Source organism: Vespa crabro, chromosome 2 (assembly GCF_910589235.1).
Source record: "Vespa crabro chromosome 2, iyVesCrab1.2, whole genome shotgun sequence".
NCBI classification, from domain to species: Eukaryota; Metazoa; Arthropoda; class Insecta; order Hymenoptera; family Vespidae; genus Vespa; species Vespa crabro.
The window spans coordinates 8,130,679-8,146,608 of NC_060956.1; the positions used below are offsets into that span (position 1 = coordinate 8,130,679).

The following is a 15,930-nucleotide window of genomic DNA, read 5'->3' on the forward strand; positions in this document are numbered from 1 at the left end:
TTATAAAACAGAGAAATAAAATGGGGAAAGAAATCGACCGACGTTTCAATAAAGGCATTCAAATATTTTCTTTATCGTTAGAGTTAAAGAGAGAAGGATAAGAATTATCACGATTGAAGCTTTCGATGGGTACGGGAATAATGCGATAAGAGGTAGGATTGAAGTTGCGATCTATCGTAGCGAAGAATCGATGGATCGTCTTTCTTTATCGCCGGAGGAGCCAGTCGATCGCGTGCTACTGGTGATGCCTTCTTACCACTCACCTGGACTCGTTGCCGGTGACGATCTTGCTTCCGTTGCTTCCTCTCGAGCTCCTCCTTCCGTTCGATTAGCGACCTTATCTCTCCAAGAGCCAGAGGCGCCCCGTTGTCGTCGAATACGTCATTGCTTGACGGCAATCTCTTCATTGTAGAAAGTGGTCCGTCCTCGTCCTCACTGTAACTTTCCACAAAGAGTTCCGAATCGCTCTGCAAGAAGACACAATTTTCAAATATTATCATTTGATAATTATGCGATCTAAATCTGATTAATGATAATGATAAATAAATAAACAATTTCATTTATAATCCAGTTAGCAAATATGAAATATCACAAGGTTCGTGATCTAATTATTCGATGTAATCGATTCATGAAATTTATATAAAATGTACCTGTTCAGGCGGTGAACTTGGCGAACTGGTGCTAGATGCTTCTACTACGGATACGTATTCGCTCATACCAATCTCGTTCTTCTGCAATTTCAATACCGGTGTCTCCAGTCCACACAGAAATACTTGGCCGAAGAAAAGCACTTTGCTTATCCTTAGACAGACCTGAGCGATATCCTGAAAGGCATCGACAAGTTGCACTATAGCGAAGTTAAAGAGTTAAGATGATATCGTACTACTAGTATGCAATCGAGAGATCGATACGTCCGATAAACCTATAGTCTGTGTTAATCGATCAGATATACGTACTGATTCGTGATTTAAAGATTTAATAAAGTTTATGAAGTGCGTACATCAGATAGCTTATATTGTAATTATCGATAACATTTAAATCCTCTCAATATCATTCCGAGGAGAATAGATGAAAAATTTCCATCGTGATTAAACACTTACCATGTCTTCCGTCTTCTCCACGTAACAAGGATCTTGAGGATTCGACATTAACGGTGTGAATCCTGCCAACGTCGTATCTTCTGGCAACTTCACCAGTTCGAGTTCTAAGAAAATAAAAATTTCAAAACATTTATTAAGATCACATATATATCACATATTGAAAATCATTGCGTAAACATATCCATTTCCTCTAGGATCAATTATACAATCGATTCTATCTTCGATCATTCTAGTTTTTCCTCATTTTATTTATAGTACGGAAATCTATTGCAATTAGTTACAACGTATACAAACAATTCATGACGTATACATCATTCGAAGAGATTAAAATCGTAAAGACAATAATTGAGATCGAGATCCGTGCTTTCCTTATATTTCATAGAATACATTCGAAAAATAATCGATCAGTTGTAGTTTCCAGTTTTCTATTATTGTCCAATAAGGGTTTCGATTCGTATTCTCGTTATAGAGACACGAATCATAATTATTTTATATTTCCATACTACTTGACAGGTTCTCGTCCGTCCACGTCTAACGTTTTACGATTTTTACGATCGCATCTAAATCATTATTATATTAATGTTGCACCATATGTCGTGTGTCAACTACGAGAATGTTCGTCTATCACCGAGTACGTATAATTATTTTCAGGAGTCTCGAAAAGGTAACAAGTGCGGAACAATTTATCGTCGATAAAATACGTTGGGAGTGGTAAGACGAAAGAAGAAAAAAAGAGAAAAGAAGTTCGAAAGTTGTCTCTCATACTACTGTCGCCGACGTAAAAACGCAATTACGCTGTGGAATTTATTGTTAAACGAAGACCGTTAAGTGGATAATGTAGAGCCTTATTCGTCTCTCTTTCTCTGTCTCTCTCTCTCTCGCTCGCTTTTTTTTCTTCTCTTCTTCTTCTTCACTGAACCGATCGTGCGAAGTGGCCGAAGGTAAGGACGAAAAAAAGTGTGGAAGAAAATGGAAGAAGAAAGAAAGAATGAAAGAAGAGGACCCTCTTTCGATCTTCACGATACATTCCTCTCGACTTGGTACGTGGTCCGCCCAACACAGAGTCCACGATTGTACCTTGGTTCAATTTATCCATTGTATCTCGAGTGTAATGTGTAGGTAACAAAGAAAAGAGAAGCGAATGAGAGAAAGAGAAAGAGAAAGAGTGAGAGAGAACTAAGCCAACAAATTGACATTACGGCACATGTTACTGAATATACCGTTATTGTCTTGAATCTTTTTTTTTTATAAATCTTATTGCCTCTTTCGAGCTATTACAAAATCATAGACAATAAGCGAAGAATCTTCAATAAAGCGACCGCTCAATAATGATAAAATTGGATAATAAAAAAAGAAAAAAGAAATGAGTTTGAGAAAAAAATATGTAGTAACAAAGTGGTTACGTTTTACAGTAGTCGAAAGATCGTTCTAGTCAGGCATGATCGACTAACATGCATGCGGTATTATCAGAACGGCACGTGCAACACGACATATTCATGATGACGTGCATGCTTCGTCGTTGACCAGGACATACTCGACTTTGAAATAAGTGTACCGCGTGCAAGGACGCAAAATACAAAACTAGAACGCTCGTTGTCAACTATCCGGATTCAATCCGTACGTAAGACCTGTTTAGCTACATAAATGACTACAAAAGGTCAGTACGAAGTAGGACAATTTATTTTTTACTTTAGTAATCGTATAATTTGAAATTATTCTAAAAATTGAATGTTAATTAAAAATTAGATTATAGTAATAATGATCTTATATATAGTAGTTAGTTATCTTCAATTCATAATTATTAAATAATTATTACGGTCTTCGTTAGAGCAATATACAAGAAACAATAATATCGGATCGAAGACAGATGTTAAAGAGATTAATTAAGCTTTTCATTAATAATTAATTAATATCAGACCATAATTTATTATATCAATCCTTTATAAAATTGTTGTTATTATTTGATTAATAATTGACTAAATGTAATGCATTATTGACGTAAATACGAGAACGATACAACGAAAATGTAATTTTTTTATAGCATATAAAATCTTCGTTTATCAACGTCTAGGTCATATCTCGTTCGAGTTCAAGTTTATCGTACCGTTTATTCGAATATTTTCATAAGAACGGAAGCAACCAGAGTTCTCGTTTTTCTCATTAGATCCGGGCAATCATCGATCAGAACATGTAAGTACTAACAACGCTACTTCTAACCGTTAGATTACATGGAAATCTGTATTACGGATCGATTCACCATCACGTTATGAATATTTGTAGAAACGGATCGATAGGCTTTCTTACCTGCCTAATTAAGTTATCTATCACATGATCTGTCGTGGAATGTGAGCTATTAAACGTTGAACGAATTACAGACTTTCGGATACAAGTCCGCTAGGCGAGAAATATCGCGGTAATTGCTAGCCAAACAGGCTAAGATCTGTTGTTATAGTAAACTACTCGCGGTTTACGAGTTCCGTGGGTGCCTTAAATTGAGGAGTCATTATAATAAACAGCTACATGACATACCTTAGAACGTCGCAAGTTTAAATTCAATCTAAATTTTAATTCGTTTTTTTTTTCTAGCAGAGTCATTCGTAACTCACTTTATTACATGAAGTAGACAATTCATTAAATAGCTCGTCGTTTACTAATTATAAGTGTTCAATAAAGTAACGATCGCGTGTAACATTAGAGAAGTAAAGATTTGGTTCTTGGCTCATTGGACCAACTGACTAATCTTCTTCTTCTTCTTCTTCTTCTTCTTCTGCAATATTACGTTAAACATCTTGAATTATATACTTACTTTATTCTAAGATCCACAAGACCGACTAAATCGCGCCTCGTCTGTGGGATAGTTAATGAAGTAACGGTTGCATGTAATAATGTAATATTAAGAAAGTGTTTGAGCCCTGACTTAGTGATTACTTATCTTTCTTTTCCACCATACTACTGTATAAATTTTATGACCCGAACTTCTAGTGTAAACATGTAATTGTACACGTCTCTTTAATTTGAGACACGCTGGCAACCTTCGTAATATCTTGCATTCTTATTTTGTGAGTATCAACACATCTAGCAGAGTTTTTAAATCCAGATAATTATAAAAGTACTGCATATTTTTCATCCAGCATTTATCTTCGAAATTCAAAAATATTATTAAATTGTATATATTGTAATATTTCTTCCCCTCACTTTCTCTCTCTATCTCTCTCTTTCATTTAGCGTCAATTTCCGAAATCGAAAGGTATTATTCAATCGAATCAATTGTAATTTTTCAATTACTGTCATTCTTCGAAATTTCTTTTCGCTCAGAGTCAATCTTTAATTTAAAATATCTTAAATTTGAACTTGTATCTATCTATATGAATCTGAATAAAATATATTCTTATTTTAACGTACAGTAATAAGTGTTGTTGAATTGTTGAAACAGTTTTCATCAATCCCTTTGTTTTTTATTCAAAAAGTGAAACCTTACTTCATCGGTAAAGAAGTTTAAAATATAATTGATACAATCACCTATACTATAAGTAAATATACGTAACAGAGAATAATATTCATAAAGAAAACATATAATTTGTAAAATATAGCAAAAAGTATAAAATAAAATTCATTACAATTAAAACGCGTACAGGAAGTTTTTTCGTCTTTCCTATTAAAAAAAAAAAAAAAAAAAAAAAAAAAATAGATTATTACATGATTATTAAACGAAATCGATTCTTTTCTATTCGCATTTTTTTATCACGAATTGGAGAGAAAAACGATAAAGAAATGGAGAAATTTTATAGGTACATTATCATGCGAGCGAAATGAAAAATAGCAATGCAGTAAAATATCGCATTCTTTCGACATTATAGATTATCATTGAACGAGTAATCTAATGATCACGATTAAAATTAATCATTTAATATTCCGTTCGTAATTATCATCAGATAAAGGCAATTAGTTATTAAACGATAATTTTGTGCCGTTTATTTCTCGGATACATTATTTCTTGACTCGAGGCCACACATGGCAAAGTCTTTCGAATTTTTAGAAAGAGATATCTTTTTTATTGATCACTGGATTGATGGAGTAATTAATTATATAATAACAATTTTCTTTCGAAATTTTAAAAGGTATATTCTTCTTACATATTTTCAGTTCAAAATTTTAGAATAATTTGTTTGTAATTGTTCTATCTCAAATTTGTTTCAACGTGAAAAAAGAGCCTGACAGATGGACGTGGATCCTTCATGGAATTCTCTCAAGATCCTCGCGTGAATGGGCTCGAGGGCAATGTGATTTAAGTATTCATAAGATGCATGGAATAAGACAGAGGGTGAAGAAAAGAGTAAGAGAGAGAATGGTAGACAGTAGCAATCGGGCGTGGCGCACCTATGAGACAACAACGAAGGATCATTGGTTGTAGGCTTGTAAACGAGTAGAAGAGTATGGCATTGCAGTGGTCACATCGAGTGGATTCACCGTTATGCAACCGCCACTGCTGCAGTTTCTGCTGTGAGGGTCAACAGACGACCGGCGACTTTGCCGTTTGAGGATTCAAGTTTTTTGATTAAGCTGGTCCAGCGTGTCTTAGAGTGAGGGTGATAACAAAAAAAGAGAATAAGAGAGAGAGAGAGAGAGAGAGAGAGAGAGAGAGAGAGAGAGAGAGAGAGAGAATCGTATGGAATGCGACGTATCATCCGTTATGCACTTCCTTCACCATCATCATTGACATTTGTATGAAACACGCAAAATAATATATCCTGTCGATAGTAATTGTAATATGAAAATTATGACTTATAATTAATTGGACCAAAAACTTTTATCCTACAAAAATGATTTTACGTAGAGATAAATAAATCTTCAAGAACACAATTTACTTTCATTGTTTCTTTATAACTTTCTAAGATATTAAATAAGTGAGAATGTAATTAAGCGGTACTTTGTCTACGCGCCACATCGTTTTAAACAATATATGTAACGCATTAAATTGCAAATCATTCTTGGGCTTCTAAACGGCACATATTAATTTGATTTTTTTATGCCTGATATATAAGTGGTAAAACCAATTATTATAATTATCCGTCCACTTATCCCGATTGACCGTGAAGCAACTTGTCATCCGTATGCATTAAATCGTATCATTATACTCGCTGTTTAAGCGAGTATAATCGTTTGTCGATTACGTGATTGTTAATTGATCGAATATCAATGTAATCAATAATTGGTTTCACGAAACAAATCGATCCTTCGTGCTTATGTTTAATATTTTCGAATTATGTCAAATTAAGAGATTGTAATGGATTATCATCGGTTTTCTATGATTTTATGTAATCGAATGATTACAAATGTATTTTTAACTTTAAAATACAAGAGAGAGATAATAAAAGAGGGAAAAAGTAAGATAAAACGAGTAAAAGCAATTTGGTCGATACATTTCAGAGCTATCAAAGGCTCAAAAAATATTCTTTAATAGCTGTCCAATAATATATAATCTGTTGTTAAAAACCGTAATTTTTGTACTGATAGTAATAAGAATTAGTATTTTCCGTAAAAGATTAATCGATTTTCATTTATTATATTATCTTAAATATGTTAATTTTTCTGCTTGAAAGCTTCCTTTTTATTCGCGATAAATTTTGCAATTTCGAGATTAAAAAGATGTTTATTCTCGAATTTGTACATTTTATAAATATATATTCATGATTTACTTATAGAGTTTGGTTTTGTTTTATTGAAGATTAATAAACAGAATGATGATCTTACCGTCTTCACGACTCTCGGCATCTTTCGCTTGTATCAAAACAGTTCTGGTGTAATTTAGCTTATCCAAAAGATTTGCCATCGTTGCTAATCTACTCCAAACGTCTCCAGGTGGTCTGTAAAGTAAAAAGATAATTACAATTAAAATCAGAGTTTTATCATTCTTAGGAGAAAAGGCAAAGACTTTGATAAAACGTGTACGAATAATGAAAAACTGGAAGAATCTCCGAGATCGAGCAACCGACTTCCTCTTTTCTCGCTCCTACGAGGCCAATAAATATCCAGTGTGATTTAGTAAGCTGCCAAGTGGAATAGGCAATTTGCGTCTTTTCCGATGTGAAGGTAAATAAAGAAGCCGGATATATCTGAGAGGTGCACCCGCACAAACGCAAGTACAGCTAGTGGAGAGATCGTTTTCAATAAACCGCGAATGACCTCGCATTAGACTTTTATTTATCGATCCATTGGTCAGCGACATTTGTCTTCTCCTCATCATCCAGTCACGATTTCTCACAGATTAAATAAGAAAATCGAGTGCGAACGTAAAACAAAGCCATAAATTATTATTTTACGTATGCTCATGAATTCATGTATTTGAAAATTTTCAACAACATATTTCCATATATAAGAAATGAATAACACAATGTCGTTATATATTTTTCTAGAAAAAGATCATTTTCATTCTGCATATAAATACTATATTTTATATATATGTACATGATCTATAAGAAAATAATAAAATAATAAATGAATTGAATTGAGAATATACAGATTACACTTAATATATGTAAATTACAGATAAAAATAATAAAATAGCCTAAATTGGGAAGAACATGGATAAATCGATCGACCTAATGTGAACGATTCTCCCTTCAATTAATCGATTGTCATCGTTAATGAACAGCCGTAAATTATGCAGAATAGCAGCCTCTGTAGTTTATTTCTTATTTCTCTCTTTTTTTTATCTTAAATATCGAGAAAGGTTTAATCGAGTAGCGTCCTTGTCAAGGAAACATGGCTGATTCATAAGTATGTAATTGTTAATCGTTAGCAAACAACAATAATTAACTTATTCAGTCGGATAGAATCACAGTGTTGTTGCGTCGATGCAAGAACCTTGAGAAACTTTTAATACTGAATAGATTTTTATCTTCCACTGTATTCTCGCATGATAGACGAATTTATTACGTAATAAGTTTTCTGTTCTCCGACTTCTCCACAATGAGCTAATTTTATCTGTTCGTAGTATCTGTTTTTTTTTCTTTTTATTTTTACATTACAACGTGAATATAAGTAAAAGTAAAAAATCTATATAAAAAAGTGATTAAAATATTGGTTTTAGTCCTAGTAATATTTGAATAGTGATATAGAACTGACGTTAATAATGTGAATAAATATTGAAAACAAAATATTTTAATATCTAAGATATTAGCGGTTGATTTAAACGAAAAGAAGCAAAAAGAGAATCTTTTGTAGAATGATAAAACGCAAATTTGTCGGCTAAAAATGTAATCAATGGTTACATGCAACATTGAGGTAAAGTACGCAGATAAAATGATACGATTTTTATTTTACGTGTGAAGTTAAAGCCAATTGACAACGCGAACTCGTTTAAATATTTCTCCATCCAAACTTCAACAGGAAGAAGAGTGTAATCGATGGCTCGGAAATGATACATACTTTTAATGCATTTGCATCCACAATAAATTAAAAAAAAATATTTCGGCGTATGGTTGACCACAAATGCTTGCAAAAGAAGCGGTTCTCGGGTTCGAGGGCTGAAGGAATATAAAAAGAGGATACATTTCTGATGCCTCTCTTGTTCTTGTTTCGACGAGTCGAATGCGGGGCTCATCGTGTTTCAAAAACTAAACAGGTTGGAGAGAAGTATCACGATATCTCGGAAAGAGAGAGAGAGAAAGAGAGATAGAGAGAGATTTTCTGTCTTTTTCACACGAGATCATCTTGACCTCAAATGACAAATAAGAGAGTGATTGTTACAAAAATAAATCATACCGGTCATATTCTGGTATTCTTTAATTAAGAAAAAGTAACACGTACACGAAGAAACACAGATGAGATCAAAAACAGATGAGAAATAAATTAAAAAATACTGAGAAAAATTTTGCCCTTGCGCTCTCTCTCTCTCTCTCTCTCTCTCTCTCTCATTTGTTGGTTTTTCGTAAAAATGGTCCAGCAAAATCGCATAATAAAAGAATAAATGAAATGCGATGAGCCTCTCAATGTTGCTTTGATATCTTTACCAGCAAAACCATTTCAAGTAACGCTACTCCGGAAAGAAATTAATGTTCTCAGAGAAAATTAATAGTTCAACATGTGAACCATAATTCAAAACACCCGAAATGTCAACCTAAATTAATAGTTCAAGTACAGCTGCAGATCGGCAGAACGTAACATGACAACTTGCTCGATGCGTCGTACGAGCTTGCAAGACGTGATGACAGTCAGCTTACAAATCTTTTCCTCCTCTTCTTTCTATTTTTCTTGGTCATAATTAATTAATTTTTGTTTGACAAAGGAAAGACCATTTGGAAAATCGAGCATTGAAATTAAAAGACGCTCGTTGTGACATTAACAAAAGAAGCAAATGTCGTGAAAGCGGAAAGAATTTCTAAGAACGAACGAAACTCAGATCGAGTACATACAGTGGTTGACCGTGACCTACGCCATACAAACGAATGCACATAGACATACACAAATGCTCATGTCTCCTGTTCTTTAGACATTTTCTCATAGATATTGGTTTACGAAAAATTAAAAAAACCGTGCGACAATTATTTTTATCTGACCAAAGTTAAATTCATTAAATATTATATCTTATATATTATTATGTATTCTAAATACTGCTGATTTAAAATTACGAAGAACGTGATAAAATAAAGTTAAATAGTGAGAAATAATTGTACCGTTTACTCCATTTCCATATTTTTAATGAGAACGGACTGGAACGAAAAAATTCGCTAGATTCCCGAGGTGTACCATTAATTGCGATAAAGTAGCAATAATTTCTTCCTGCGAGCACAAAAATCTCTCTCCTGGGAGACGTAAAGGTTACGACCCCGTTGCCGAGCGCGGCTAACACGCATCGACGATAATCTTTCGCTCTTTCCTCTCTCGGGAGCGTTTCCCAAGGTCGGACGAGTGTAAATGCCGATCGGTCTAAGTGCTAAGTGCGTCGGCTTCGAGCGAACAGGCCCGAGGCTACGAGAAGATCGAATAGCTATTACCTTCTTATATTTTTTCGTTCCATTCGTCTTCTATGAATCTTTCGATGTTCGCGAGAAAAGATTTTTAAATCGTCGTTTCTGATTCGTGTCAAGGATTTTCGATTAATCTTTTTTTTTTTTTTTTTTTTTTTTTTTTTTTTTTTTTCATGAACATGACTCGTTTAAAAAAAAGATCTTGACTCTTTCTATACTCTTTGATTTTTTCAAGATCAATTTTATCACAGATCTTAGGAAACTCCGTGATTTTATCGTAAAGATTCGAGATTTAGCACTGTAGCGCAATCTGCTGGCAAAACTAAACATTACGACGGTTACCGACCGAGCTTAGCATGGTCAGAGGCAGACTATTGTAGACCGCAAACCGCAGACCGCAAGATGGGCTAGTTCGAAGTATCGAACATTCTTCCCTACCTTCGCGAATCGTGCCTCTGGATTTTTAATATACGTGACCATTTCGCCAACAAAAATTTTCAGGAAAAGCATGAAATTATAATATGTTAATACATCCGGATGTCTAACTTTGTTTCCTGGTTATTAAAATTCGACGCTTCATATCTTATGTATGTATTTATATTGAATAAACTAATGAAACTTGACGATGAAACGTTGGAACTATTTAACGAGGAAGCAGAAACCTTTAATTGTTTTAATTTTCAGGTAAAAGAAGCACTTACCCGACTCTATAATCTGTGCAAGAAGGTGGCGGATTCCAAACGGTACTGTGGCACAGCATCCAATCGCACCAAATCTATAAGGAAAGAAGAAATGCATGAGATACATTTCTACAGATGAGCGAATAATGCTGTTGCATATAAGTTATTTATAGAGATCAACTCGACTTTTTTTTCTCCTCAACGGCATTCATCAATCTTTTGGAAAATGAAACGTATTCCAACGCTCTTGTATCGCGTCCGCATTATCGCCAATATTAATGGTCTCAACGCAGAAATGTTACACCTCCTCGAGAGATCATCCCTGAGAGATCAACAGGCTGTTAACGAGGCAATCAACGATCATAAGGAATTCATTTGGTCAAGAACATCTCTTGAATTTTATAGAATAAGAGAAATCGAAGTAATAATGAATTTTTTAACTACAAATCAAGCCTGTACTGTAATTTTACTGTCACTAAAATCATAATAATTATGGAGTTGTATATATTTTAATATTGCTCCAAAACAAAAAAAAGGATGATCAAACAATTATTTAACTCAGTTTTTTACGAATCAAAAGAACTAATAAAATAAAAATATGCAATATATTCTTACGGTTTAAAAAACATTCTTTTGCTACCAATCTTTCTGAAATTTCGAATGCAATGTGAAAACTCAATTTATCACATCAAAGTATGATTTGATCGAATGAAAGAAGAGAAAAGAAGAATACCAATACGGTCGCAATCTCGTCACTGACCGAGCTTTATCGATGTAACTTTGTGAGCGAGTGGGTATAGATTACATGCGATTGGTGTATTAATCATGGTTGCATAATATGCCGAGACACGAACGAATCAGGTCCAGATCCTGACACCAGCCACAGGCGAAAAATCTTGCGTGGGCTCGAGCCTTACATCGTTTCATAAATCCTCGACCGCTTGAGCTCGTTCGCATGCAACTAAGACCGAATCCGAACGTGAGTTACCCTCGAGGCAGATATCCCTCTTCATTTATACGTTCCTCTCGAATTCACACCAGGATTTAACCTTTGCTTATCTATGAAACTCCGATATTTATCGAACTTGTCGTATATTAATAGAAGTGACCGAAATAACGAATATCCAAATTTTATTGATTTAAGAATAATAATTTAATATGTGAACACTAGAAGTTTATTTTACCAACAGTAAGAATAATTTTATTGCGAACAATTTAGAAATTACACATTTAAACAAAAAGTCATGTTACAACTCTAAGAACTGTCTTCACTATAAAAAAAACCGAATTATCAGTTTAACAAAAATAAAAATATCTATTTCTTAATTTTAATGATTTCTTTAATATACAACGTTTCATAAAAATCGGAAGAATTACACGGATATCTCATGTAAAATTACTTTCTCTAGAACAAAAAGACGAATACAAAAAGTTTATAAAAGATCTACCTTAATAGCAGGTAATAGGACCTGCATATCTTCTCCAACGATCAATCGAGGTTCTTCTCCACTATCCAATTGTGTTTTCAACAGAGATACACCACGTTCCAAAATCAAACTAAACATCTGCAAAGATACGATAAGAGCACGTTCCTGGACCTCCGATCGGTATCCCTGTTCCATTTGTGTATCTGAAACAAAATTCAAGAATATTACTATGTATCTTCCGAGTTCGTTAAAAGGGTAATCAAAATCTGATTCAGGTAAGACCACCCTGTTCGTAATTATAAAGGGAATCGACTCCGCCGTATAGAACTCATTCGTTATTCAAATTCGAGTCAGTAAGCAGTCATGTGTGAAGAGGTAAAAGTAACAGACAAAACAGGACGTTGATATCCGGAAGGTAATTCTGTGATGATGATCGTCCTTCTTTCGAAGGAATACGAAGAGAAGAAAGCGAATGCCGGTAGCAGTCACGTTTCGGTGATCCTCTTCTACGAAGTTCGCAATCTATTCGCTCTTTCTCGTAGAGAAAGAGAAACAGAAAATGCTTTCTCTCTTCTTCCTCCCTCTCTCCCTCTCTCCCTTTCTCTCTCTCTCACTCCTTCTTTCGAAGAACTGTCATTACATGTTGTATGGAAGCTCTGTGCAAGGAGATGAGATTACGTTGCCGTGGGTTCAGGAGGAAAAGTTACGTCACGACCTTTGACAGTCAGCTCTGTTGAGCGAGTCAAAAAGAAGGAGCTATTTCCGAATCGGTGTTTCCGTGAAATTCGATGGAACAAAGCGTAGATGTATGATATTAGTGGTGGATTTTACCCTTACATTACGAGACCTTTGCATCACCCTAGTAAATATGTATCCTAAGTTATTTATTATCTTCTGTTCACCGCTCGCATTTCGAGATAAGGGAAGGGTAGCGAAAGGGCGTTGTGAAGAACCTTCAGCCTAAGATCGCCCGCCCTAAAATACTTTAACCTTTTGCCTTCGAAATCGAATGTTACTCAATAAGGCTATCCGTTATTGCAACTTAATGTTGAATATTTTCTCTTGTTTAAATAAATGTATGTATTCGTTAATAATAAATAATTAAATATTAAACTCATTTTATCGAGATAGGACGAAGTGGGATAGTTGTATGATTAATATCAGCACCAGGCATTCTAAATAAATCGTGAACATTAGATAAGTGGCAAACGATTCTATCTTGAAATCTACCAAGTCGTTCATAAAATTTAACACATCCATGTTTCTCTTTTAAGTTTAAACGTATTTAAATTTAATTTAATAAATACAATTTGTCATTTAACGCATCGTAAAAGCGATCATCGAATTTACGCTACTTAAAGATCTGATTCTCTCTATCCGTTAGTATTTATTTGCGAGCGAATAATATTCACTTCCTATGAAAAAAATTAATATTTAACATTCATAAAGGAAACGAGAGTGCTCTGATCGTCTTACTACGCGCGATTGGTTTGTTCATGTTCGTGCCTTAGAAGAAAGAAAAAAAGAAAGAAAAAGACGAGAAAGAGTGGAGAGGTTGAGGAAAAAACGAATGGAAGAAGAGAGTTAAGGGAAGAAGGAAGACGCTGTGGCTAAGAAAGAGTAAGTAATGTTTTATCGTATCGGCAAGCAGATTGATTCCACTGCGAAGATGAAGAGAAGGCGTTCTAAGAAGTCAGTCATTGAACCGCCAGCAGGTTGAATACCGAATCCCAACGACCGTAGGCACGGTGAAAATCTCCGGTTTCCCTTCTTCGAGATCTCGAGATACACGAAGAAGGATGTGGAGGCGCACAACGTCGCTGATACTCTAGCGAAACGAAGAAAGAAAGAGAAAGAAAAAGAGGGATGGACGCGGAAGTGGAGGTAACAGAAGAGACGAGGCTTTTCATTATCTCGTATATCCATCGCTAGTAATCGGTGTAGCCAACATTTCAGCGTCGTTTCCACCGTACGTTGAGCCACTTGAACGAGAACGGGGGGGAGGTAGTCTTATATTTTGCTTTTACAAGAAAAAGATAGAGATAGAGAATAGACTTGCTTTACAAGGACGACATACACCGATTCCTTTTATTGTAGACTCTCTTTCTCTCTCTCTCTCTCTCTCTCTCTCTCTCTCTCTCTCTCTCTCTCTCTCTCTCTCTCTCTCTCTCTCTCTCTCTCTCTCTCTTTCTCACTCTTCTCCCCTATTCTACAGAGTCGATGTATTAAATGAAGATAGAGTTGCTTTATTATTTTATGACTCTGAGGAATCTTCAGAAAGTATCGATTAAATTCAAAAGTAGAAAGTAACTCGAAATTAAATCATTTTATTATTGATTATTATGTTTGATTCATAATGTTAGTCAATATGTTATTATTGTTGTAAGCAACACGCTGAATTTAGATGCTTACAAATTATCTATTTTTTACAGTCCATTTGATTAAAACATGTATGACTTAATTCATAGAAAAACTGATATAACTGTAAAATTTTCAACTTTATCGGAAAAAGAAATTATCTATCATACCGAAAAAAAAAGATAAAAGTGACAACTTTGCGAGTGGCGTACTGATTGCGTATATTGTTAGATGTGAAACAATACAAAATTTACAATTTTAGAACATTATGATATCATAAATCAATTCTTCCTTTTTCCATTATTCTTATATAATCAAATTGTAAGAAACTTTCCAGCATTTTCTCGCAAGTAAGAAAGCAAGAAATATAATTGTGAATGCGAATATTGTAAAACCTATCAAAAATTATCGATCTTAGATTGTATGGTTAAGAATAGCATTAAAACAATCTATAAAACAGTCCGTTAGCTCTTAACCAATGATGATAAATTAGCCTGTATCGATCAGTCTGTTTGCCTGCTGATAATTGTAAGTGTTATTAAGAAGTTAATAATCAAATTTAATTAGTAGTTATTAGTAAAGAATTAAATATTGCAACATTCAAGTGTATATGCTTGCCTATCTGTAGTTTGTACGGTCTCTCTTTTATTCTTTATAAAATGTTAAAATATATTTTTGTACTTATAACTAAAATGCAATTACATCAATAGTAAGTTCACTCATCAGCGATGTCGATAATAGACTGGCATCTCCGAGTCATATTTTGTAACAGATTGATTCCAGTATTCGTATCATATTTCAATATGTATCATATCTCAATATTCGTGTGGTAAGGCCGTCCAAATCTGACGAATCTGTCGCATAAATAGCTTTACGGTAAATAATCTTCTCCGGCAAAGTTTACTTCATATACGCTCTGACATTTTCGATAGGATTATTATAGGACAAATACTTATTATTGATTGATACCAGATTTATCTTTTCACTCAATCCAGAAACTGCTCTGATGTTTCAGGTCATTGTCCTCCTGTAGGATTTAATCTTCAGCTTTATCAATAAACCAATGTTTAGCAGACAATAATAAAGCTTTTTTTGTATACATTTCTATCATTTTATGAGCATTCAAAGTATGTATTATATATAAACAAGTATAAGTTTTTATAAATTTTCGCTTCATGCCACGATTCAGAATTTTTTACGATCTTTGAATGTAACTCAAACCATATCAGCATTTTAACAAAAATTGAAACTTTCTTGGAGATATAATATATTAAGGGGAAAGATACTTTAAAAAACTAGTATTAGAGTAAAACAAAATACAATAGTAATAATAATAAAAGCAATAGTAAAAATAAATAAAAACAATATCCTAGTAATACTTAATCGCATAAGAATA

General features: G+C 34.0%; 1 protein-coding gene across 7 annotated transcripts in view; it reads right to left on the reverse strand.

Annotated features, from left to right (window-relative positions):
• LOC124422226 (telomerase-binding protein EST1A-like) overlaps positions 1–15,930 on the reverse strand; it is a 130,903-nt gene that overhangs the window by 46,502 nt on the left and 68,471 nt on the right. For all 7 annotated transcript variants that reach the window (XM_046958378.1, XM_046958379.1, XM_046958376.1 and 4 more), the window contains 6 exons: positions 12,198–12,379; positions 10,771–10,844; positions 6,852–6,964; positions 1,101–1,204; positions 651–824; positions 264–467 (listed from right to left, as the gene is read on the reverse strand). In XM_046958378.1, coding sequence (XP_046814334.1) covers positions 264–467; positions 651–824; positions 1,101–1,204; positions 6,852–6,964; positions 10,771–10,844; positions 12,198–12,379 — 851 coding nt within the window. The remainder of the gene's footprint in view (positions 1–263; positions 468–650; positions 825–1,100; positions 1,205–6,851; positions 6,965–10,770; positions 10,845–12,197; positions 12,380–15,930) is intronic.